The sequence below is a fragment of the Martes martes genome (genome assembly GCF_963455335.1).
Source record: "Martes martes genome assembly, chromosome: 15".
Lineage (NCBI taxonomy): Eukaryota > Metazoa > Chordata > Mammalia > Carnivora > Mustelidae > Martes > Martes martes.
Window position 1 is genome coordinate 1,069,956 of NC_137903.1, and position 24,523 is coordinate 1,094,478.

The 24,523-nt window shown below is 66.6% G+C and overlaps 2 protein-coding genes across 3 annotated transcripts; one reads left to right on the top strand and one right to left on the bottom strand.

Moving 5' to 3' along the window:
* The first annotated feature begins 344 nt into the window (after positions 1-344).
* On the top strand, positions 345-15,449 carry ZBTB7B (zinc finger and BTB domain containing 7B). 2 transcript variants are annotated; one of them, XM_080824875.1, is made up of 4 exons: positions 345-364; positions 520-620; positions 11,805-12,985; positions 13,246-15,449. In XM_080824875.1, exons 3-4 carry the CDS (start codon positions 11,811-11,813, stop codon positions 13,709-13,711), a joined length of 1,641 nt encoding a protein of 546 aa, XP_080681001.1. In that variant the 5' UTR covers positions 345-364; positions 520-620; positions 11,805-11,810; the 3' UTR covers positions 13,712-15,449. The 2 variants fall into 2 exon arrangements, with proteins under 2 accessions (XP_080681001.1, XP_080681000.1); XM_080824874.1 differs by lacking the exon at positions 345-364 and having other exon boundaries at positions 373-620.
* Positions 15,450-15,452: 3 nt separating this feature from the next.
* DCST2 (DC-STAMP domain containing 2) lies at positions 15,453-24,353 on the bottom strand (the record flags this gene model as incomplete). Its single annotated transcript, XM_080824855.1, has 15 exons — positions 15,453-15,685; positions 18,135-18,275; positions 18,357-18,450; positions 18,790-18,917; positions 19,232-19,362; positions 20,055-20,155; positions 20,273-20,440; positions 21,158-21,322; positions 21,790-21,947; positions 22,103-22,316; positions 22,736-22,801; positions 23,020-23,217; positions 23,462-23,563; positions 23,772-23,942; positions 24,086-24,353. The coding sequence occupies 15 exons, from the start codon at positions 24,351-24,353 to the stop codon at positions 15,640-15,642; spliced, it is 2,151 nt and encodes a 716-aa protein (XP_080680981.1). The 3' UTR covers positions 15,453-15,639.
* Positions 24,354-24,523: the final 170 nt, after the last annotated feature.

Genomic DNA, 24,523 nt, shown 5'->3' on the forward strand with positions numbered 1-24,523 from the left:
AGGGAGAGGGAGGGGGAGAGGGACCGCGGCAGGTGGAGGGAGAAAGAGACCGAAGGAAAGAAGGAGGGAAAAAGAGGAGGGTGGGAAAGGCTCGGGGAGCAGAGTAAAAGCTTGCAGGAAGGGAGCGAAAAGGGAGGGAGGGAGCCATCTGCGCCCTGCAGGGACTGGCTGGACCGAGGGGTTGAAGTTTATATCCTTATTGGGCGGAGGGAGGGGGACCTGGGGGGGCGGGTGAAAAACCAGGAAGTGACAGAGGGTGTTGCTAAGGGTTGGGGGGGGAGTTTGGGGGGTGGCAGGGGGCGGGGGGAGGGAGGGGAGGGATGGGGGGAAAGCCAGCGGGAGGACAGGTGAGACAGCAGGACAGGTGAGGCGGGCCCTGCGGGGGGGCGGTGGGAGCCAGGTGAATGTACGGTTCTCGGCGGCCGAGGGGGGGGCGGGCGGCAGGAGGAGGCCGAGGGCTGCGGAGGAGGAGCCCCCCAGCAGAGAGCGGCGAGCGACTGACCGCGGCCTTCTGACCAGGACCGGAGCAGGGCCCCAAGCCCCCGGGCCCGGCGGGGGACGCGCTTCTCTCCACACCCTGTGCTTCAGCAGTTCCGGCCCGCGGACCCAGAGGCGGAGAGGTGAGTGTACCCTACTTTTGTCTCCGGCTCGGGGTCCCCCAGACGCGAGACTGCTGCAGTGTCCTTCGTCTGTCCTGTAAGCGGGACCCCCCCACGCACACACACACGCACGCTGACCGGACTCCCACCACTCCCCTTCCCCGTGCCTTCCCGGCACCCCGGGTCTCTGGAACGGATTTTAACCGCGAGGAGAGGTGGGCGGAGGGTCCCCAGAAACTTTCTCTGCACTTCTGGGATCAGACAGCCCGGCGGCCCCGGGATGGAGAGGGGGTGAGGCGGCGCCGAGCGCTGCCCCGGTCTCCGCCGTGACTTGCGGGGAGACCCCCGACCCGCCCGCGCTGAGGGAATGGAAACGCTGACGGACTCTAACTAGGACAAGCGGGGCCCCCCCCCGCGCCCCCTGGCGCGGTGGGCTGGACCCGGGCCAGTGGCACTGGGGGCGGGGGGAGCGCAGGAGGAGCCGCGGCTGGGGGGAAAGTTACCGGCTGGACTATTCGGTTTCCTGCGCCTCCGGAGCCGCGCTCCCTCTCCAGTAGTGGGGCTCGGCGGCGACCTCCGAGCGACACAGATCGACCCCTCCGGCCCAGTCCCTTCCTTCGGGCGCCGGTCCCGCCGCCACCCTCCCCGGGCCGGCTCGTGCCCCCAGAACCCGAGAGCGGGGGCGGGTGACCGGGAGGAGTTCTACCCCCACGGGTCCCCCCCGCCGGCGCCCGCGCACCTGCCCCTCCACAGAGTGGGGGTCGCTACTGTGTAGTCGTGGAAGCCACTGGGAGCGCCGCTGGCAGTGGGCTGCCATTCAGAAGGGTGGGGGGCGCCGCTTTCCACTCCCAGCTTTCGCTCTCTCCTCCCACCCCACCCCGAGTAAGAGAGCGACGTGTCCCGGCCACAGCGGTGGGGGGGGTGGGAGTGGGGGGGCGGCGTGGGCAGCGGGTTGTGCCCGGACACGTGCCTGCCCAGGCGCCCCGGCCCTGCCGGTGTTTGGAGAGAGGGCGGGTCCCCTGCCCCCCGCCCCGCACAACCCCCACGTATCAAAGGGCGGCTGAGACGTGGTGAGACCTCGGGGCGCCCTGGGGGGGGCGGGGAGCCTGGGTCCGGAGCAGGGGAGGGGCAGAGGCGCGGGTGCTAGCTGACCCACAGGAAACGAGCGCCGCTGACCTAGTTTGGGACACCGGAAGTGGGTGCTGAGGAGAGGGGGAGACCAGCAGGCTGTCCCGGCTTCCGGGCCAGGTGGAGGGCGTTCTTGAACTGACCCCCGCCTGAACGCCCTGCAGACCCCTAGCTGCAGCTGGCAATGGGAGTGAGTCAGCGCAGCGGTTCCCCTGCCCCCAGCTTATTCCTGAGAAGGGAGGCAGCTCCTGGGGGCTGGGGGAGCCAGACCGAGCGGTGAGGGGTTAAACCAGGATGGGGACTCTGCTCCCCGGGGTATACGGGTGTGCGCGGGGGAGGCCTGGAGGACTGCGGGGTTGCCTCCTGCTCCCCCCGCCCCAGACACACACCAACTGGTTTGGTCACCCCTGTACCTGCCTGGCACTGCTGGCCGAGCTGGCATGGAGTGGGCATCAGGCTGGGAGGGAAGAGTGGGCACAAGGAGCGTTGTGCAGGGCTGGAGAGGGACGTATTTGTGACTGAGTTTGGGTGGCAGTTACTATTCCTCGTCGGTGGTGACTGGGGAGAAGGGCAGGGGGCTCCCCCTGGAGCAGCTGATGAAACATGAAGAAATCTCTGTCACTGTCTCCTGCCCCGGCCCCCGGGGCCCCGGCTCCCCCAGCGAGCCTCCGCGCCATGGTTGCCGCGGGCACGGTGCAGCCTGCTGGCACCCCCAGACACTGTCCCCTCCCTCGGGTACCACACCCCCCAGCCTCAGCACAGGGGTCAGAAAGGGGTCACTGTCACCCGAAAGGGGCTCTGGGGAAGGAGGAAGGCAGTGCCCACCAGGCTCAGGTGTCGGGGACAGAGGCCTGCTCCATTAGGGCCCTCTCATCACCACACAGCTCTGGCTGTTATGGACCCCAGTGTCTGGGAGACAGGTGTTGACCTCGTCCCCCTTCCCTGCAGTGCCCCCTGGCACCCAGGGCCCCCAGCTCCTCCTTGGCCTAGTGCCCGCCCCGGGAGGGCGCGGCGGGCAGCGGGGGCTGGGCTAACAATGCACCATCGGGCCCTTTGTGTGCTTGCACTTGGCACCCTGGGGAAGGGTGGGGGAGGGGCCCAGCGGGCATGGGGGGCGGAGCGCCTCGGGTGGGGACGGTGAAGGCTGGGGGAGAGAAGCAGAGAATGAAAGCAGGTGGGGAGGAAAGGGAAGTAGGTCAGATAGGGTGCTGGCCCCCCATTCCAGGCCGAAGCTGAGAGGACCAGCCCCTGCTCCTACGGCCTCCCAGGTGGCACCACGCTGCCTGAGGCACTGCCTAGGACCTGTCATGTGGGGTCAGAAGTCACTGCCCAGGGGACTGCTCACATGGAGGAAGCCTGGCCTGGTACTGCCCCCTTCTTGGTGGCTGAGAGACCAGTTCTGGTCCAAAGCCAAGGCCCTACGATGGGTAGTAAATGGGCTCCAGGCAGTGCACTGCCCTCCGATAGGGGCCTCTGGACCTGCTTCGGGGCTTCCTGCCTCTGGCCTGCCTGGTTCCGTGACCTTCTGAGAGTTGAGACTGCCCTGCCACCAGGCCTTGGGGCCTATGGCTGTTTTGGCCTAGGGCTGAAGAGGAGAGTGGGGGGAGGAAGGTGGGGACAGGAGACGGATAGGACCCTGGCATGGGGTGTGCCCGCTCTAGCCTCTTCCCCCCTCCTTCTGCTGAGTAAACTCGTGAGTAAACTTGACGTTTTGCCCGGACAGTTTGAAGTTGCCTTGCTACCCCCCCACCCCCAGTCCTGCCAACACACAGGCGGCCAAGCGCCAAGGCGGGCCTGGGGGGCTGGGGGGAAGGGGTTAGAGCTACTGTAGTCCACTATCAGGGGCTCTGGAGGGGCAAGGAAGCCCCCCCCCAAGCCAGCAACACTCAAGTCTTGGCAAGAGTCTTAGCTGGGGCCTGTAAGAATGTATCTCAGAGCCTTGGGGAACCCCGGGAAAGTGGCCTCCAAACAGAGCCTCTGCCCACTTGTGACCTCCACCCCCACTAAGGAAAGGCACCCAGCTGCCATCTGGCCCCTTGCATTGCCGCCTCTGATGTTCACAGGCTGCCTGGCCCAGAGGGAAAGCTACCTTTAGCAAATTCCACAGGGAGACGGAAGAGGGCTGCCCTCTCCCCTGCACCCTGTAGTTGAGGTGGGTGGGAGGCTGTGGCCTCGGCAACATAGGCCTCTCTGCACGGAGGCCCCCCAGCTGCCATGGAAGGCCGCACCCTCATTTGCCAGCGTGATTCCTTGGACTCACACCTGGGCCTAACCCCACACCTAGCTCCTTCCACCGAACTCCCCTTCGGGCCTGGCCCTGCCCCCCAACCTCTTCCTCTGCCTGCGAGCATCCCAGAACCAAGTCAGCCGTCAGAGTTCAGCAGCGAGCAAACACCTGTGCGGGATCCAGGGGTGGGGGTGCCCCAGGCAAAAGAGGGCTTGTGGCAGGCAGATGGACCCAGTGAGCCCCCATGAACACACCAGTTTGCTACCAGTTGGTATCCCTAATTCCTCTTATGCCTTCCCGGCCCCTGCCAGGCTTCGGAGCGAGGCACTACTAGGCCTCTGCTTTCGACCTCATGTCTCTGGCTTGGGTTTCCTTCCTGTTTCCACCCCCCCCAACTCCTCCCCACCCATATGCCCCTTTCAACAGACATCCTCTCCTCCTTCCTTCCTCCTTTCCTCCCCTTTGCCTGGGAGAAGGGGTCCTCTTCCCTCCGCCACGGATCTCGTAGCCCTTTACCTCTTCTAAAAAGGAGATTTCTGGCCAGATCCCCAGCTCTGCCCTCCTCACCCCGTTAGCAAGGCTCTGGGGAGGAGAATGCAGGACTTCTCTTGGGAACTACAACTCCCAAGGTACATGCAGAGTAACTGTGGTGCATCCTGGGAGTTGTAGTCCTCACGCTCTCAATTTGGTGCCTTCTGGAAGGGTTGCTAGATGGGAGTAAAAGCCAGGACTGGGATGAATTGGAACATGGGTGCCCTCTGCATCCCACCCACCCCGCTTCACCCTGTTCTCACCGTCCTGTGCCCACGTAACACCACGTACCCACGACTAACCTCCCTCCTCTGCTGGGACATGCTGCCATTCTTACCTTAGCACCCCACCCAAGAGATGCCCCACCCTGGCCTGCTGCCCCTGGCAGGGATAACACGGAGGGGCCCCATGAACCCCTTCCCTGCCCCCTGCCCTCCAGGCTGGTTCCCTGCCTTTATGGGGATCAAAGGGCAGAGAGCAGCCCCACCCTACTCCCTTGCAGGCTGCGGGCACCAGGGCTCTCAGGAGTTGCGGGGACTTTGGTGCCCAAGCAGATGCTTAGGCAGAAGGAACGCTGGGAGGCTGGCACCCACCTTGAGGGACGGAGCTTTCAGTAAGTGCTCACGGGGCCGTCCACAGGCTGCTGGGCGCCCCGTGTAGGCCCTGACTTGTACCCGGCCTCTAGAGGCGATGGCTGGAGAACAGGGTCTTGGGCCTTATCTGTCGGGCCTGGGGACTGGACCCGCCTGGCTGGCACCAAGGCGCAGGGGTGACCCTCCCCCACCCCAGGCCCACAGTTGGCATGGGGCGCTGGGAGCAGGGGGCAGGAGGGAGAGGAGGGCAGGACTGCCAGCATCCTGGTGGGTAGGTGCCAACCGGGCCGGGAGCTGGTGAGGGGCAGCAGGCCAGCGGCGTTGAGCCAGCAGCTGTTGGGGGGAAAGGGGAGGGGATGTTTCAGGGGGCATTTCAGTGGTCCTCCCCAACCCAGGAGGACTTGGATGGGCCTCATGTCTGGGGAACATGAGGGCACCCCTTGTTCCAGGAATAAGGGACCCTAGGAGTTGTTTCGGTAGAACTGTGTGGCCCACCCATCTCTGGGCTCAGAGCCTTCCTGAGCTGCCCCTCGGGCCCAGGCGGGTCCCACCCAACCGGCCAGGGTGGCGGAGGCTTGCGCAAGGGGTGGGGCTAGGCGCTTCCCAGCAGATGCCCCCTCCTGGCTCCTTCCTCTTTCGGTGCCCACAGCTCCCCCCATCTGTCCACCCCCCTCAGGCCAGCTCTGTCCCCCGGAGCCCCCTGGCCACTGGGGGCTGGCACACGGGCTGCCCCCTAGCCTGGTTGGCAGGGGCTGGCGCCCGGGCAAGGAACTGTGGTATGTGAGTGGGTTTGGGGTGAGGCATGGGGAGGGCGGGGTGCCGCCTTGCCCAGCCCCCAAGGGCCCCGGCCCAGGACAGGGTGGGGAGAATTCGGTCAGCTCCCAGGGGTCTCAGGGGCCCACTGGGGACCAGAGGGCTTCCCTGTGGCCCTCCACGGTGCCACACGCCCTGAGGGGCCGGGGCCTGGGCACCTGTCAGCCCTGGCACGTCTGTCCAGGGTTCCCCTCCTCCCTTTTCTGGCCACTGCTGCCTCCTGTCCCCTCCCCTCCCTTCTTCCTTCTCCCAGTCCCACCTCCAGCAGCCTCTCCCGAGGCTCCTCCTCACCTCTGTCCTCCTGGACTGTCCCAGCTCCTACCGTGCCTACACTCACCTTTTTCCCCTTTCAGGACTGAGTAAGGCCGAGCGGGGGTGGGTACCGCCGGGGCTTTGGGCACCACAGGCAGAGACTTCAGGCCCTCTCCCACGCTGCCAGCCCTCTGGTAACCCCTCCCCCCAGCTTGGAGGGAGGGGGGACAGCACCCAGAGGGTTAAGGCTCTAGGGGGGAGGGGCTGGGCCAGGTCGTGGGCGGCCCCTTTGAAGGAGGGAGCTGGAGCGGGGAACAGCCACCCCACCTCCCCCCCCCAGCCGGGGCCCTCCCCCACCCCTCCCAACCTGCTCCCCCCAGGGGCCAAGAGGAGTTGCCGGCAAGGCCCCTCAGCGTTCAGGTGAGTAGGCCCTGCTCCGGCTTGGGAGATCAGGCCCCAGGGGCGGCTTGGAGGCCTAGAATTGGCCAAGGGTCAGAGAGGGACTGAAAACAGGCTAGGAAGAGGGTGTCCAGACTTCCCCGGGAAGGTGGAGGGGCTGAGGGTGTGAGGAGCTGGAGGAGGGGACACTTCGGCCCTAGGGGCCCCAGGAGGACTGAGGAGCAGAAGGGGCCTACAGGAGCCCAAGGACTGCTGGGCCAGGACAGGAGGCTGGACAGGCTGGCAGGGAGCCGGGCTCCGGGGATCGGGCTGGGGTGTCCTCTGGGGCTGGGGGGCTCAGGTTTCTGCCTGCGGCTTGGCGGGTGTGGGGTTACCAGGCGGCTCGGTTACCCAGCCTGAGACGCTCGGCTGGGGGGGAGGGGGTGGGCACTGGGCAGACCCTGGCACCTTATGCCGGCTCCTCGGGCCCTGAGGGGAGCTGGCATTGCCTAGGCAGGTCCCTCTTAGAGCCCTGACGGTGGGGTCTGTCCAGGTGCAGTCGTCCGGCCCACGGTGTGTGCCCTCCGGGGAAAGCCCAGAGTTCCAGGGCTGGAAATTCTGACGGGCCGAGAGGCCTAGGTTGTCCCCCCTCACCCCACCCCACATCCGCTCTCTCCGCACCAGCCCCCCCCCACCACCATCCTCCCCTACTGGCCCCCAAATTTCGATCCTGTGCTTCTTCTAGAAGGGCGGCGTGGGTCCCCTGAGTGCGGCCATCCCATGGCAAGACCAGGCCTTGGAAGGCAGGCCTGGCTCCGTGACTCGATTCCCCAGGGCCCGCTCTCTACCTGCTAGCCTGGGCGGAAGAGAGCAGATGCTCGGAGCAGGGCGGGATGGAGGAAACGGGAGAGGCTGGAGTGGAGACCTGAGGGTAGAGAAAGGAGCGGGCAAGGCGGCTCCTGGGGGCCAAGGGCCTCGGATGCCTAGAGCGGAGGCAGGAGGCTGGCCAGGGCTGAAGGAGGGACAGCAAGGATGCGTGGCGGAGCAGGCACAGGGTGGGCCGGTCAGCAAGGGGAGGCCAAGGATGGGGGCCCCAGGCGTGGGGCGGGGGTCCCCAGAGGTGGAGGAGGAAGCCTGGGGAAGGGAATTGCCCCCTTTCCCTCCTCTGCCATCGTCCCTCACACCCCCCAGTGTGGCCTGCAGGGCAGGGGCCATGGGCTAGAGCGGGTGTCAGGGAAAGAAATGTGGAGGGGCACTGAGACCTCCCTCATTTCAGGGAGCACCAGGAATTGGGGATTTTGAGGGAGGAGAGGCTTAACCCCCACGGCACCGGGAAGCAGCCAACTCCCCTGGCCTCCTTCCCCCTTCGTGGCTTGCGGTCTCCCTTCCCCGCCTGGCCCCCAGGAAGTGTGAGTGCTGGGGGTGGTGAGGTTAGGAGGGGGGAAGCGGCATGTGGGGGATGGGCAGGGCACGCACTTGCTCCGAGGGGCTGGGGTGCGGACCCATGGGCTCTGTAGGCGCCAGGGCATCCCTGGGCCCGGGGCTTCGCCTTCCAGGCCTGTACCATCCTTCAGGGGACAACATCAGCCCCTGATCCTGCCTTCCCGACTGGGCAGTCCAGGTGGCTCCAGCCCCTGGGCTCCAGAGGCCCTGGGAAGAGGAGGAGAGCTGGGGAGCCAGGATTCCTGGGTCCCTGAGGACTTGGGACCGGCTGTCCTACTTCCCCACCCGCCTGGTCCAGCCACAGGCCGAAGCCCTGCTGCTGCGTGCAAACTTAGCTCCAAAAAAACAGGAAGAGAACCTGAGGCTGGAGTTGGGGTGGGGGTGGGAGGCAGAAAGGAGAAAGAAGTGAGGGGGGGGTGGCTAGCCAAAGTGGGGGGTGGGCGCTGGGGAGCGCCCCAGGCCCCCATCACCTGGAAGGGGGATGTCACAGGTGGACCTCACCCTCCCTCACCCTGAGCAGCTGCACCTGGAGAAACCTTTGGGGTGGGGGGGGGTGTCTGTGTGCCTGTGTCTCAGCCCCATATCTATTTTCTCTGTGCTAATCCCGGTTCCGCTCGCTGCCCCCCACACTAAGCCTCACTCCCCTAATCCCCAGGGTGTGGGGAAGGGGGGCCAGCTTCACTCATCTGCCCCTTGGGGGCCGTATCCCTCCCTGCCGCATCCCTGTGTCAGGGCTCAGGTGCCCCTGGGACACTGCCAGAGGTCAGCACCTGGAAAGACTTCCGGGCTCCTTTTCCCTTCCCGGTCAAGGCCAGCGCTCTCCACCTTTTGTATCTTGGCTGGGGGGACACACCCCGCAGGTGCCCGAGGGCACTGAGGAGTTGGGGGGATAGGGGTTCCTACCTCTGTCCCCTTCCTGCCTTTCCCACCCAGAGTCTTCCCCCCACCAAAGATGGGGCAGGCTTGACTCAGGGCCCAGTTTCAAGAGAGCTGCCCACCTGCTTGGCCGGTCTAGCAGGCCTGACAGTGAGGGGAGCCTGGGGGGGTGGCGGGAAAGGGGGAGCGATGGGGCGGGGCCCCCAGTTCTTCCCCCTACCAGGCAAACAAACCAAACAGACCTTGCCTGGTTCCCTGGCACAGCCGCCCCCCCCCCACCACACACACACACCCATGCCCACAAGGCCTTAGCAAGAGGGGGCATGCCAGGCTGGGTGGGGATGGGCCGCCCTCCTCAGGCGTCAGGGGGCTGGGCCCTTGGGGATGCAGATGTGGGAAGGGTGCCCGAGGTGGGGTGGGCATCCTGGCACTGGTGCCCCGCCCCCTAGATGATGGGGCTGTGAGTGTCCCCTCTGCCTGGTTGGCACCAGCATTGTTCTAGGCAGCATCTAAGTTGGCCTGGGCGCCAGAGCCCTGGGTAAGGGCTGGGGGAGTTTCCCAGAAGCTAGAGAACCTTAGAGCACCTCCCCTTCCTACGTGTGTCCTCTGCCTCTCCCCTCCTTCGCTGCTACCTCGTGGCCATGGGCACTGGACTTGGGCCTAAGGGGTTAAGCACCCACCCTTGCCCAAGCACACGGTGTGAGTTGCGCTGAAGCAGCCTAAGCCCGTGACCTGACAGCAGGGTCAGCCAATCAGCGCCCTGCCACGCCAAGTTGCCGCGGAGACCGGGCCCGGGGTGGGAGCGAGGAGGCGGGCCTAGCGGCAGGAATGGGTGGGGTGGGGAGGGAAGGAGGGAGAGGGCTGGGGCAGGCCACGTGCCTGCGGGTGCCCAGCTCCAGGCCAATGGACAGCGAGGACAGCCCCACCCATCCCCCTCGGGAGGGACAGGATCTGCCTGGGCGCAGGAGGGTGCCCACTGCCTCCGCTGCCCACCCGGTTTTTGTTTGTTCCCAAGTCCTGGGGCCATTTGCCACTTGCTCTGTTTGTGAAGTGTGGGCAGGGGAAGCAAAGGGAGCTGGGGTGGCTCCCAGGGAGGGAAGTGGCTTGGGAACTCCAGGTGGGAGCAGAGGGCGTGCTGAAGGCGCCTGGGTGTCCGGACGGAGAGGGGAGACACGTGGGTGCTGCTCCCCAAGGGTGCCCTGCAGGAGTCCCGGCGTCACAGGGAAGGTGACAGGCGGAGACAATGCGGTTCTTGTGTTCCGAAGGGGAAATCTGTGGCTCTTGACCCCCCCCAGCTCCCTGAAAAAACCTTTTCCCTCAGCGGTGGGGCTGAGCAGCTGTTGGGAATGGCAAAGAAGACACTGACCAGGGGCGGTGGGACCCGCCCTCAGGACCACGTGGGTCAGCCTGTCCCATTACAGAGGAGGAAACCTGCCTCCTGGGGAAAGGAAGTGACTGATCCAAGGTCATGTAGCTCGTAGTAACCTGACTCTTTGGGGCGCTTTGAGGCGGGGAGACCCAGCTGTCCCCAGGCCTTCCCAGGAGAGGCCACTTGTGGAATCTGCCCCGGGCGAGGCCTCGTTCCTGCCTCCCAAGGCCAGAATGTTTATTGCCCACCCCCCACGTGGTCTCATTTACCCGATGTCCCCACAAGCCTCCGGGTCCGCTGGAATTACCCGTAGAGTAGACGAGGAAGGAGGCTCAGAGACCGGTGTGTTTAAAGTCAGGGAACTCATCAGCCACAGGGGCAGGTTTCACTCTCAGGCAGCCGACTCCACTCCAGAGCCCCTTTCTTTCCAGGCCCCCCCCCCCACCGTCTCCCCTTGCTTCAGACCCACCCTCCCAGTGTCAGGCCCAAGGGCTGAGCTCTTGGGACCTCCGCTCCCACCCGCTCCTTGTACAGCCCCGGAAACACATGCCCGACAGAAGGGACTGGTCCAAGGTCATTCAGCAAGCTGGCGGCCAACCCAGGACTCAGGCAGCGCTGCTCACTCCCAGGCCAGGCCCACCTGCCGCCCTCATGCCCCCCCACCAGCCTGGGGTGCTGCGGTGCCTCCCTTGGAGGGGAGAGCCCCTTGGGTAGAAGATAACCCTCTGGGCCAGGCGCTCTCCACTCTCCCAAAGGGCCATGGATGGGGAGGGAGAGGTGCGGAGGGAGAGGTGCTGTGGCAGCTGCGGTGGGGAGGGGTGGAACTGGAACTTGGCCTATTGGCAGTGGGGGAGGGGGCGGGGACGATGCTTATCTGTGCGGGGCAGGAAGCACCAGAGCCAGGCCTCGACACCCCAGCAAAGGGTGGCTGCTCCTTGGCCCCCTGGGGGAGGGGAGGATGTGGGGGAAGGGATGCTGGGAGCAGTGTTTCCCTTTTGGCCTTGGGGGGGCGGTGAAATCTAAAAGGGGAGATGAACTTTTAGTGGGCGGGGGAGGGGAGGAGGAGGAGGGTGAAGGTGAAGGTGCTGGGAAGCTGCCTGGTGAGTTTGCAGAGCTTCTGTGCAGCGCTGAGCCCTTGTGGGGTCACTTGGGTGGCAGTGTCCAGAGCAGACCTTGGTCCAGTGCGAATCTTAGCTCTGTCCTTGGCCTCGCTAGTGCCCTCAGAGGCTGTCACCCCACTTCTCAAACGACTGAGCCCCGAGTCCTTCGTGAAGCCTGGGCCAGGACCCCAGAGCTCCCGACAGAGGCACGGGGAGTGGAGCAGGCGGAGCGGGCAGGGCCAGGGCGGCCGGAGCGGCCGGGACAGGACTGCGGGCCGCCGCCCGGGTCTGAACGCCCGTCCGCCCCTCAGTTGGAAAGTCGCTTCCCCTGTCTGCGCCTTGGGTTCCCTGTCTGTGAGATGACTGCTTCTCAGTCCGGGGAGGCTTCTGGAAGATCCCCTGGGTCTGAAGCACTTGGGAGACGAGCCGGCAGTCTGCCGGCACAGGAAGTGCTGGCCGAGCGCCTTTCACCTGCCCCTGTCCTCCACCCCGCAGGACAAGATGGGGAGCCCCGAGGATGACCTCATCGGGATCCCGTTCCCGGACCACAGCAGCGAGCTCCTGAGCTGCCTCAATGAGCAGCGGCAGCTGGGCCACCTGTGCGACCTCACCATCCGGACGCAGGGCCTCGAGTACCGCACCCACCGGGCCGTGCTGGCCGCCTGCAGCCACTACTTCAAGAAGCTCTTCACGGAGGGCGGCGGCGCGGTGGCGGGGGCGGGGGGCGGTGGTGCGGCGGCGGGGGCCGCTGGGGCCGGCGTGTGCGAACTGGACTTCGTGGGGCCCGAGGCCCTGGGTGCCCTGCTGGAGTTCGCTTACACGGCCACGCTGACCACCAGCAGCGCCAACATGCCCGCCGTGCTGCAGGCCGCCCGGCTGCTGGAGATCCCGTGCGTCATCGCCGCCTGCATGGAGATCCTGCAGGGCAGTGGGCTGGAGGCCCCCAGCCCCGACGAGGACGACTGCGAGCGGGCCCGCCAGTACCTGGAGGCCTTCGCCACGGCCACGGCCACGGCCACGGCCACGGCCTCCTCGGGAGTTCCGAACGGAGAAGACAGACCGCCCCAGGGGCCCCTCCCGCCCCCGCCCCAGCCCACGCCCCGGCCAGTGGCCCGCCGCAGCCGCAAGCCCCGGAAAGCTTTCCTGCAGACCAAGGGGGCCCGGGCAAACCACTTAGTGCCCGAGGCACCCACGGTACCCGCCCACCCCACGACCTATGAGGAGGAGGAGGTGGCGGGGGGCAGAGTGGGCAGCGGCACAGGCAGTGGGCTGGGGGACAGCTACAGCCCTCCAGCGGGGACTGCTTCACCCCCCGAGGGGCCCCTGACTTACGAGCCCTACGAGGGTGATGAGGAAGAAGAGGAGCCGGTGTACCCTTCTGCCTACGGGATGGCGCAGGGAGGGGGACCCCCGCTGTCCCCAGAGGAGCTGGGCTCAGACGAGGACGCCATTGACCCCGACCTGATGGCCTACCTGAGTTCGCTGCACCAGGACGCTCTGGCCCCAGGCCTGGATGCCCAGGACAAGCTGGTGCGCAAGCGCCGCTCCCAGATGCCCCAGGAGTGCCCGGTCTGCCACAAGATCATCCACGGGGCCGGCAAGCTGCCGCGCCACATGAGGACCCACACGGGGGAGAAGCCATTTGCCTGTGAGGTCTGCGGCGTCCGCTTCACCCGGTGAGCACTAGGGGGCCGGGGACCCGGCAGGGGGGTCGCCGCCCAGAACAACTGGGGGTGTGGAGGTCCCCAGAGCCACTGGAGACACCCAGACTGGGAGGCCGGGAGAAAGAAAGGTGAGGGAGGTGGGTTTGGCTCAGGACAGCTTTGGGGTTGGAAGCCCCGGAGGGGGTGGTGGCGCTGCCCACGGGGGCGGGGGGGGGGGGGTCGGGGAGGCCGTGGGCCCGGGCCTGACTGGCGCCCCTCCCCCTGCCCGCCAGGAACGACAAGCTGAAGATCCACATGCGGAAGCACACGGGAGAGCGCCCCTACTCTTGCCCGCACTGCCCAGCCCGCTTCCTGCACAGCTACGACCTCAAGAACCACATGCACCTGCACACGGGGGACCGGCCCTACGAGTGCCACCTGTGCCACAAGGCTTTCGCCAAGGAGGACCACCTGCAGCGCCACCTCAAGGGCCAGAACTGCCTGGAGGTGCGCACCCGGCGGCGCCGCAAGGACGAGGCGCCCCCGCACTACCCGCCCCCCTCCGCCGCCGCCCCGGCCGCCGCGGGCCTCGACCTCTCCAATGGCCACTTGGACACCTTCCGCCTCTCTCTGGCTCAGTTCTGGGAGCAGTCAGCCCCGCCTGGGCCCCTGGTCTCCACCCTGGGCCCCCCTGATGAGGAGGAGGAGGAGGGGGCACCCGGGACGCCTCAGGCTGAAGGTACCATGGAGTCCTCTTAAAGAGGGCCGGTGGCCGGCCCGAGCAGCGCGCGGCCGGGGCGCCCATGCCAAGCAGTGGGGGCACGCGGGATGGACAGGGCTGGGATCCGGGCGCTGGGCCTTCCTGGCTTCAGCAGTCCGCTCCTGTCGCCCCAGAGCCCTCATTCCAGTTCCAAGCTGAGAAGGCTCTGGGGTCGGGGGCTCCCCGGATTGGGGTGAACTCCTAAGGAGTGATCCCCGATAGTACGTCTCCATTTCCAGCTGTTTATTGTGAACGGTGGGGCCCTGTCCCCGGCCGCTCCTGGGGAGTAGAAGCAATAATGTATTTCTGATTTGTGGGGTCCCTCTTCGGCTATGCGGGTTTCTAGGGGGTGGGGGGCTTGGGACCAAAGCCTCGCCCCGCCCCCATGCCCCCAGGGGTTTGGCGGAGTCCGGGGGTGAAGGACCGCCCCTCCCTCCCCTTCTGAGACCCCTCCTTCCTGCTTTCTGTTCCCTTTCCCCGGCAGAGAATTATGCAAAGGGGGCGGCGGGGGCTGGGTGTGGGGGGAAGCGAGGTAGAGGCTGGAAAGCCTCGGGGACTGGGCCCGCAGGTAGGAGCCATCCTCGCGCCCCCCCCCCGCACCCACCCCCACCTCCACCCCCCACCCGCACCCTCACCTACCCCCCCCCCCGCCAGGCTCCGAGCGCTGAGTCACGGGGTCCTGCAGGAGCAGGGGGCGGGGTGGCCTGAGTGGCTCGCCCGCCCCTGGGGGCAGCGGGAGGGGCCGCTCCGCTCGGCTCTCCGCCCCGGCCCTGCCCTCCCCTCCCGCGTCCCCGGGCAGGGAATGTCTTGTTCCCGCCGCTCCCTCCCCGGGGCCAGAGGGCAGGGCGGGCCGGGTGGCTCCTACCCTCCTCTCCTCCTCCCGCCCAGGTGCGAGCCGGAGCCGCCGCCGGGCCGCCCCTGACTCACGCCGCCCCCAGGCTGGCGCGGCGCGGGCTGCGGGACGGGGTGAGGGGCTGCGGGCTGCGGAGCGCCGGGCGGGCGCCCCCTGGCGGCCGTTCCCGCGAGCCGCGGGCGCCCGGGCGGGGGCCGCCGGGCGGGGAGCGCGCGGGAGGTGGGGGGGTCCCTTGCCGGCCGGGGCCCCGCTGGGTCGCGGAGAGTGACCCCCACCGTTCCCTTAGGACTGAGTCCACCCGGGTCTGTACATAGCCTCTTCTGTCGGTCTCGTTGAAATCTAGTTTCAGATTTTTAACTACCCGATTCTGCTGGGGGGGGTATCCGCCCCCCTCCCTCGCAGGGTGCTGCCCCCCCCCCCGTTGCGGCCTGGGCTCTGCCTTGCACTATTTCCCCTCCCTGGCCTGGCGGCCCCTCCCCCTTCCTAAAAGGGGCAGGTTAAGGGGCCCGGTGCTCTCCCTTCCTCCCCTGCACCCTCATGCCCATTTGCACAGCTGCCCAGGTACCCCCAGTAGTGAGGGGGTGTCACAGGGAGGGGGTAGCGGGACCAGTCCCTGTATCTATTTAAAAAGTGATGATGTAATATATTGGGGTTGGGGGAGGTCGGGTTGCCCTGGGCCTCATCTTAGCATTTCAGGTGATGGGGGAGACCTGGGGCCCAGCCCCAGAGAGTGAGGACAATGTGACCTCCCCCCTCCCCCCTTGCGGCTTCTCCACTCAGTGCCTTAGGGGGGGAGGCGATTTCCCCCCTCCCCTTCCCCTCCTCTTCCCCTGCCCCCACCTCGGGTGTAAACGACAGGAAGAAATAATAATTTAAGACTCACACCTGTGTCTGCCTTCGGTTCCTTCATTTTGGGGGTAGGTGGGAGGGGTCGGGGAGGGAGAGAAGAGACCGAGGGGCCGGGCTTCTGGAGCTGGAGGGGGACTGCTGTGGGGCAGAGGGTGTGGGAGGCCGTCCAAGGAGGGGCAGAGGCATGGTGGGAACCCTAAAAGACTGGACCTCCGGTAGGAGCCGCTAACTGTGTGTCCTCTGCCGAGGCCCCTTCTCCTCGTCCAGGTCACTAGTGAGGAGGGCAACGGAGTAGCGCAGTCAGGGATGCCGTTTCCACAGGTACACTCCTGCCCTGTCCAGACTTACCAGCCTCCGCTGCTCCCACGGTCCCCACGGGATCTCAGCCTGTGGCTCGAGAGCCCCAGTTTTAGGCTGGTGCTGAGGGACCAGTGGGCAATCCCTTGCCCAAGGTCACATGGCCAATAAGGACAGAACCAGTAGTGACCTTGGTGGTACACCTACATGGTCAGGGGTCAAGCTGCCCCCATCCCCACGACCCTGCTTTTAAGTTCAGTGAGCCCCCAGGAACCTCTGAAAATAAAGCTTCACTTCCTCCCCAGCCCCTCAGCTTACCGTTCCCCCCGCCCCATTCCCACCAGCCCGTGCCCATCGCCCCTCCCCCCCGCCCTGTTCCCACCAGCCCGTGCCCACTGCGATTTGTAGGCAGACCTCCCAAATGGAGGCTGCTCGTCTTTCTCAAACCTGCTGGTACATGGGATATTGCAGAGGTCCCGCCAGTGGCACCTGCCCCCCGGGGCCACAGCTACCTCCCCAGACATCTGCTGCACCCACCCAGGGGGCCAAGACCAGACCAACTGCTTATGTGGCCCCCACCCTCCTCACTGGGGACCCCCTCCACCTCTCTAGCCTTCCAATCCTTGACCCCATGGCCCCAGAGGCCTCTGCCCCTGCTCCTACTGGAACAACCCCCCAACCTTGGCCACCTCTGGATTTATCCCAGAACTTTCCCTGACCATGACCCATGCTGTGTCCCTCCTGCTCTCACACCTCAGGGAGACAGAGACCTTGGACTTCCCCGGGGAGTCAGCCCCTTTTCTACCCCAAGGCCAGTCCTATCACACTTCCTGAAGACACCCCCGTTCTCTCCCCAGTGTCCTTCCCCTGATCCACCCAAAAAAGGCCTTCAGCCCTGGGGTCCTGTTCCCGAAGAAAGCCACGTCACCCAGCACCCTGGAGTTCAGTCCGGCTGCACCGCGCGGCGTCTGCGCCTTTGAGGCCCCCCAGCCCGCTGCTGCCCACGCTCCCAGGGCAGGTGTTTTGCCCCCTAGACCGGGTCTTTGCAACCGTCCACTCCCAGCCCCTTCCCGGCTCGCTCAGCAGGGCTCCCTGCCCTCCGAGCCTGCAGGCGATGGCACTCACTCCGCTCAGGGGACGCCGCTCTCCCGAGGCCGCCTGGCCCGGACCCGGTCCCTCAGGGGCCCTCCTTCACCTCCGAAGGGCCCAGCTCCCCCTCTTCCTGGGCAGCCCCACATCCCTTCGTGCCGGCTCCCCAGCCCGCTCTGCCGCTGTGCGGGGCGCACTCCCCGCTCATCCCCGACGAGCTTCCTTGTTTGACTCCGGCAGTGACGTCCGCAGGGACAGGACCGAGCGTCTCGGGCTCTGACACCGAGCCGCGCACGGCTTCCTTCTGGGTCTTCTCTACCTACTGGCCTACAGCCCCTTACGGTCTGCTCCGGTTTGGGCTTGCTCGGGACCATGAGAAATGTCCCCACAGCCGCTCCAGCGACCTCTCCGCCTCCGCCGCCGCCTCGCCCCTGTCTCAGCAGGACGACGCCGGGCTCCCACCTGCTCCAGCCTCTCCCCCGCTTGGTTTGTGCCGGAGCCCCTCCGGGTTCTGCCCCTTTCCCTTCGCCCCTCCTGCCCTGCCCTCGCCCCCCCTTCCCCGCTGTAATAACTCAAGCCTGGCGCCACAGGCCCAGACCCCAGGCCTTTCGTAGCGGCCCCTGGGTGGCCGGCTCCCCTACAGACAGCCCAGAGCTCCCCACCCGAGCCCTCCTCTTTCCCCAGAGCCTGTCCTCCCGCCCGGCCGGCACCACGCCGTCCCAAGCGCCCCCCATCCTCAGCACCTCCGTCCTGAGGCTGCCCTGGCTCCCACTGCCTTCTCAGCTCGCTGGCTTAGAAGACAGCTAGGAACGAACGGGGCCATTTCCCGGGATCTTCAGGCGGCCGCTAGGGCACTCAGCCAGCTCTCCGCCCCTCGACTTCCCAGCTCATCTCAGCGCCCCCTGACTCAGGTGACACACACACACACAGCCTCCCAAACATCTCCCATTCTCCAGGCTCCCCCAGGCTCCTCGCCCCCCCATGCTGTCCTCTGCCCCTTGGCCCAGCGGACACCCAGGTTACCCCCGAACCCAGCTCTTTTTCCACCTGTTCCCTGAAGCCCTCATTAATTCAACCCCATCCCAACCCGGCCGTTCCGTCCCCTGCCTGCCCTGGCCTGCTGCTCTCCTGGACGGGGACACCCGCCCGCTATCACTCCCCACCGCTCCATAGGCTCATTCAGGGCAAGAGCTGGACAGGTCCCCCCCCCCAACTCCACCACGAGCCCTTCACCTGTCTCCAGCCCTAGCGCAGGGCCACGCATCCCAGGAGCCCCGTACACACATGACAGACGGCTCGGGCCTCCCAGGCCCCGGGTCCTGCTTTCTGCTCACCTGACCTCGGAGCTGGACTCTGAAGCAAGGGTCCTGCCCAGGGCCTCCTGCAGCTGCTGCCGCAGGAAACGCTCCTGCTCAGGGTCCTTCCTCCGAGCGGCGGCCAGCCAGAGCCGGGGGCCCTCCTCGTCACTGGAGTCCCTGCGAAAGCCTCCCATCAGGCGGCAGCTCCCACTGCCCCCGAGGACAGGACTGCAGCCACCGCATCCCCTGGAGACTCACAGCTCCAGGTCCAGGCCCCCCTGCTGGGAGAGGGGCGCGGCACACACGGAGCAGGTGTTGTCCAGGAGACGGAAGCAGGTGGGGCAGAAGAGACCTGCAAACACCAGGAGGGCAGGAAAGGGCGGCTGAGCTAGACCACCCGCCCGGCCACCAAGCTCCCCTCGCCTGCAGCCCTGCGGGGACTGTCCTCACAGAGGGACAAGCCAGGGACCGGCTGCAATGCCACTTGCGAACCAGTGGTTACCACCCACAGAATTAAGGCAAACACGGGGAAAATGAGCTTCTCATGGTTCTCTGTAGACAAGAACATGTGGTCACGAAGGGAGGGGCCCACAGCGTGAGTTCCAGAAGTCCACAGAGGAAGGACCATAGCCAATTGTCACACACGACTGTGGGGAGTCCCCACAGGGAGAGGTCCACCCCGGGGTCTCACCTCGGCAGCCCGGGGTGCTGCAGGACACAAAGTTCTCCGTGTCCTCGGGGTCGTGGGGCTGCCCGCAGCCCAGGCAATAATCCTGGAGCGGCCAGAAGTGGCTGAGCACCGGGCCCAGACAGGAGCACCTGGGGAGGAGTCCCAGATGCTGAAGCGCCGGCCCATTCCACACCCAACACCGCACTCCAGCAGGGGCAGGCCTCCCTGCAGCCTGACCTCCACGCCCTGTAGCAGCAACCTGTGTCCTGCCTGCCTCCTCCCCCCACTGCCCAGCACCCAGAATTCTCATCCCTGTCTCCCTCTTCGCACATGGATCACAGTGAACGGGCACCCTCTTCAGCCAAACCTCGGGGACTTAAGAAGGACAGGGACCCACTGTGACCTCTGGCTCTTTTTCTGTCCCCTCTCGCCCCACTTCTGCAAGGGAGGACAGTGGGCCCACCGCCTGGCCAGCTTCTGGAGGACACTTGCGTGGCCCTGGTCAGCCGCCCGCCGTCTTGCTGCTCGGTGCACGGTCGCCGGCAGATTGGTTCGGTGGCTCAGAAGTAGGTTGTAGAGGTAGGAGATCCTCTCCTGGTGGAGGGGAGATCGGGGATGGGATCTGCCTTGATACCGTCTCATCTACCTGGAATGCCTTCTGCCCCCCATCCCCACTCCCTTCCTTTGCCTTCTGTCCATGCCTATGAATCCGTCTAGGCTTGGCTCCAATGCCCCTTCCTTTGGGAAGCCCCTGGGCTCCCCTAGATGGGGTGACCTAGTCTGTCTTCTGGGTGTTCATAGCACTTTCTTTATTCCTGCACAAAAACACTTCTTCATTGTAATATCTGGTTAAAAGCCCGTCTGGCCTTGAGACCGTGAGCTCCGGACGGTCGGCTTCATCCTGGCACGGGGTGCGGAGGGCTCCGCTCAATGCTCAGGAACTGATGGGTGAACGAGTGCCCAACCGCTGGGTTTCCACTCACGCCTCAACATGCCAGCACGGACCCCGTCCGCCATGCTCTTCACCACACTCTGGGGACGACAAACTCCTTCTCAGCCAACCCCCCCCAAGAGGCACCCCTGCTCTCAGTACCCCTAGGGCCCGGAGACCCGCCGTCCAGGTCACGTGTTTAGCGGGACTTCAGCCAGAGGAGAGAGGACCGGCGCCATCGAGGACTCTAAGCTCCCCAAAACCAAGACAGATGGTCGCGGGCTCACACGGGGCGGCAGGGGCCGTGAGCTCACAGCGGGCAGTGGGGCCGGCGGCCGCGGCCATGGCTGCTCACCTGCTCCCGCGAGGGATAGTAGGAGGCACAGATGACCCGCCGCAGCCGGCTGACGTAGCTGCCGAACAGCGTGACGAAGAAACTCAGGCCGTACAGGATGCCTGGGGGGCGGCAGGGCCAAGAGCCGCGTCTGCGGGTGCTGCCCTCCCCCCAGCCCTCACGCCCTCTGCCACGCCTGTTCCCTCCCCACCCCGTGCCCTCACGGCCGAGGTCGGTACCGATGACGATGTAACCGGTGGCATCTGGCTCCGAGGGCTTCAGGAGGCAGTGCCGGGACAAGATGCTGATGTTGCTTTGCTGCAAGACGTCGAACGCCGACACCAGGTCCCGGTAAATCCTCCCGGTGTAGCCAGAGCCTTCCACGGTTATGGACACTAGCACGGGGCCTGGCACAGCGCACTCTGTGAGGGCCGGTGCCGGGGGTGGGTGGTGGGACGGGGCGGCTCGCGGGGACGGCGCTACCCCCCAGCCAGGGGCCTCTGCTGCCCCAGGGCCCAACCAAGCCCCTGACCCCCAGGAGCCTCTTTGAGAGGCCTCGATGGTCCATGAGTCCGTCCCCCGTCCCCACGACGGCCCAGAAGCATTCGCTTTCAAGCATTTGCTAGTGTGCCCCGTGTCCAGCGTGTGGCGGGCACTGGACTGAGTGCGTCAATGATCGTGTTGGGCGTTTTCTAACTTCTTCTGCTGGACCTCTGCACATGGGATGAGAGTAATTATATCCTGTGGTCTCCCGCATGCTCATCACCACGGCCTGCCGGGCCCTCCCACACAGGGCGTCCTGGGCCCCTTCAAGTGACCCGGGGGCTGCGCCCAGCATCCCAGCTCCGAAGAGGAGACTGAAGCTCTGGGGGGGCTCAGGAATGGCCCGAGTTACCGCCGCACGGGGCAGGCTTCCCGACTGCCCAGGTCCTGGGCTTTCAACTACTCCGCGTGGTGGACCCAGGACGCGGAGGCAGGGGTCCCAGGCGGAGTGGAGGGCTGGCAGGGGCAGGATCGGGGCTGATGAGTAACAGTGACCTAGGGACCTCCAGGCAATCCCCAGGACCCAGGAGGCTGGGGGGACGCCGACCAAGGGGACCGCAGCAGGAGGCCCGGGCACTCACTGCGGGCCACGATCTCCCCCTGCAACTGGTACCGGGCCAGGTCGAGCACCCAGAAGACGGCGTAGTCCAGGAAGACCAGGGCCAGCACGAGGAGGAGGTGCCGGGCGAGGCTGAGGACGGCCAGGGTGTAGAACATCTGCTCCCACCCGGACAGGAAGACGGAACCTGCGGGGAGGGCGGTCGGGAGGCCGCTGCCCATTGTCCCCTCCCGAGCCAGGCTGTTTGCCCACCTGGTGTGGAAGCTGGGGTGGTCTCCGGACGAGGGTGGGAGGGGCTCTGAGGCTAGAGGAACCCTCCCTCCTGGGCAACCCAGCCCCAGCACCCCAGGCTTCCTCTCCCTGTTGGCAGGTTCATACTTCCGGCCTCACCCCCAAAGGCCCCCTTCCCTCAGCCGGCAGCCACTCCCCACCTACACTTCCCTCTGTTGGGATATGCGGGGCCCCCGGAAGCTTCCTTTGCCCTTCTCTCTCTGTGTCTGGGTGTCTGGGAGCCGGGAGGCACCCTCCTTCCCCCTTTGGGACCGAGGGCTCCCGAGAGACAGGGCTGTGCACAGGGCCCAGGGTCAGGGCTGGGGTGGAGGGGAGGCCCTGGTGTCCCCCTGGGTCTCGGTCTCCAATCTTTGGGGCCCTCACCCGGCTGGATGTAGCGTCTGGCCTCATGGGCGCTGAGGGGCAGCACCGTGGGCAGCCCCGCCTCGGAGCGGATGGCCTCCATGCGTAGGAACCGGCTGGTGATGTACACGTTGTCGTAACTGACCCAGTTCAAGTAACAGTACCGGTAGAACAGAGCTCTGGCGGGGTAAACGGGAGGCCCCTCAGCTCCCCAGCCCACCCCGACTCCCGCAGGGTCCCACGTCCCTCAGCCCCCAGGCTCCAGCCTCCCCGGAGGCCGTGGGGGCGACCTGGCACGGCACAGCCCAAGCCCCCAGCCGCGCCCCCCCCTCACTGGAGGTAGAGGAGCGAAAGCAGCAGAGGCGTGGTGTAGCCCATCAGGGCCAGGGCCTCTCGGACACGGTGCAGCTTCAGGCTGACGGCTTCATGGAGGTCCAGGGCCACCTGCGACAGGCTCCGAGAGGCATTGAGGTCCACGGAGAAGTGGTGGGCGGCCGTCACGTTGAACTCGAACTCCCGACGCACCCGGTTAATTAGGTTCCTCACAGCTGGGGCCAGCAGGTGCAGGGGAGCCGGAAGCCAGGAGAGTTAGTGGGGGCAGGGCCTGGCACAGCTCGCAGACCAGCCGGGACCTCCCCACCCCGAGGAGGAGAGGACGAAGCCCCCGCGGTCCATGCTGTCACCACCAGGGGCCTGACGCCACGGCCCCTCTCTGTGACCGCCCATCTCAGTGCCCTGCCCTGGGCTGGGAGGACCGGGGAGGGGGGAGCAGGAAGCCCTGGTCCTCTCCCTGCTGCTGAGACGCCTCCCCCAGGCTGGGCCTCCCGCTGGGGGGCCCCTCCTGCATCCCTTCCCGGCACCTTTCCTCCCTCCTGCATTCTCACTGGGGACTGGGAGCACTGCCGGCCTGGAGAGGGGAGAATCCCCAGGAGCACCCCTGCAGCAGGGCTGGGAGGGGGCCACTCACGGGTGCCAAGGGTCTTGCGCAAGAACGGCTGGATGTACTTGGGGATAACGCAGAACACCTGCACCACTGGGACCCAGAGACCGAGCGTCAGGGGAGGCGGAGGCGCGCGGCCCTCCCGCCTCCGGGTCCTCTGGCCTCTCGCTCTTGCTGCTGACCTCCGCGCCGGCTCCAAACCGGCTTCTCCCAGCGCCCCCAGCACCCCCACTGGCCCCAGCGCGGGCTCAGGCCCGCCAACGGACGCCCTGCTCACGGGCCCTGCCCCCGCGGCGCTCGCCGGCCCTCACCGCTGGCCAGTCCGCACAGCACGAGCTTGAAGGGCATGAGCACGTAGCACAGGTGATAGGCCCAGGGGATGACGTGCATGCAGCGGTCCTTGGCATCGTCAAAGACCCGCGCACACTTGAGGTAGGGGTTGCCCAGCTCGGCGTTGCACACGTCGCCGATGTGCAGGAGCCAGTACCACACGTTGCGCAGGACCCTAGCTGGAGACAGTGGCGGGGCTGGTCACCAGGCCCGGAGCCCCGCGGCCCCTAGGCTGGGACTCGGGGACCCCAGGGCAGCACCCAGCACAGGACCGCGGTCAGGGGCCTGGCTGCGCCATATCCGGCGGGGGCCAGTCAGCACCCAGGAGGGGCCCTGGGCCGTGACGGGGGCGCGGGTGAGGAGACAGGGTGAACCTTGAGCCCCACCCTCTAAAACAACCCCGGCCGCGATGACTGTGCTAACCCACGTGCTTCACGCCGTCCATGATGGACCGGAAGAACTTGCGGACCCGGTCGGCCACCTCTTTGGCCTTCTGGGCAATGGCTTTAATCTTGTTCAGGGCACCTGGGGGGGCAGGGGCGGAGGTCCTGGGGGGCCGGTTCTGCCCCCTGCAAGGGGGGCGGGGGTGGGGAGCAGAGCAGAGAGGAAGCCGCCCCCCAGGGTGTGGGGAGATGGAGCCTCGGGCCAGGGAGCCAGGGGGAGGGGTCCAGCCGCGGGGGGGGGGCGCGAGGGGGTGCGGAGCGCACGCAGCCACGGGCCCAGGGGGCCTTACTGACAAGGGGCTGCTTGGCCTGCTCCAACACCTGGGCGGTCTGGTTCAAGGCCAGCTCGGCCCCGCAGGCCACGGCCTCGCTGGCTTGGGTGAAGTTACGCAGTGTGTTGGCGCAGGGTCCCTGCAGCACCAGCCCAAAGGCCGCCACCAGCAGCAGCGTCCGGCCCTGCCCTGGGGAAGACGGCTCCGTGGGCCCAGGGCCCCGGCTCGGCGCTCGGTCTCGCACGGAAGCCTCCGGAAGATTTCCCTCAAATCGCCCCCTGCCCCCCGTAAGATCCCTCCTGCCCCCCCTCCACCTCCCACCCCGCACTCACTGGAGAAGGCCTGGGGCAGCAGCAGGAGGACCGTGACCCGGACCTGGCGCGAGAACCCCAGGCCCAGGCCGAGGAAGGCAGCCAGAGTGAGGGCGCCCACCAGGCAGCCCCAGGGGCTGTGTCCTTCCACCAGCAGCTGCAGGAGCCCATAGGCCGTGGCCAGGGACATGCCCAGGCTAAACCCCCCCACGCTTCGGACCACAGCCCGCGCCACACTTGGCTCCTCCATCCCCAAGGGGAGCACAGGGTCCTTCATGAGTCTGGGCATGACTGCTGAGACCCAATGCCGGCCTGTCTCCAGGAGATGCCCACCAGGTTCTGTGGCCCTTCCGGGGCCCTAGAATCCCTCGCCACGTTCTCAGGTTCCGGAAGCTTGTATTGTGTCTGTCTCGGAGAGCCTGACCGGCTCCAGGACTGGAGACGGGGACACAGGTCTCT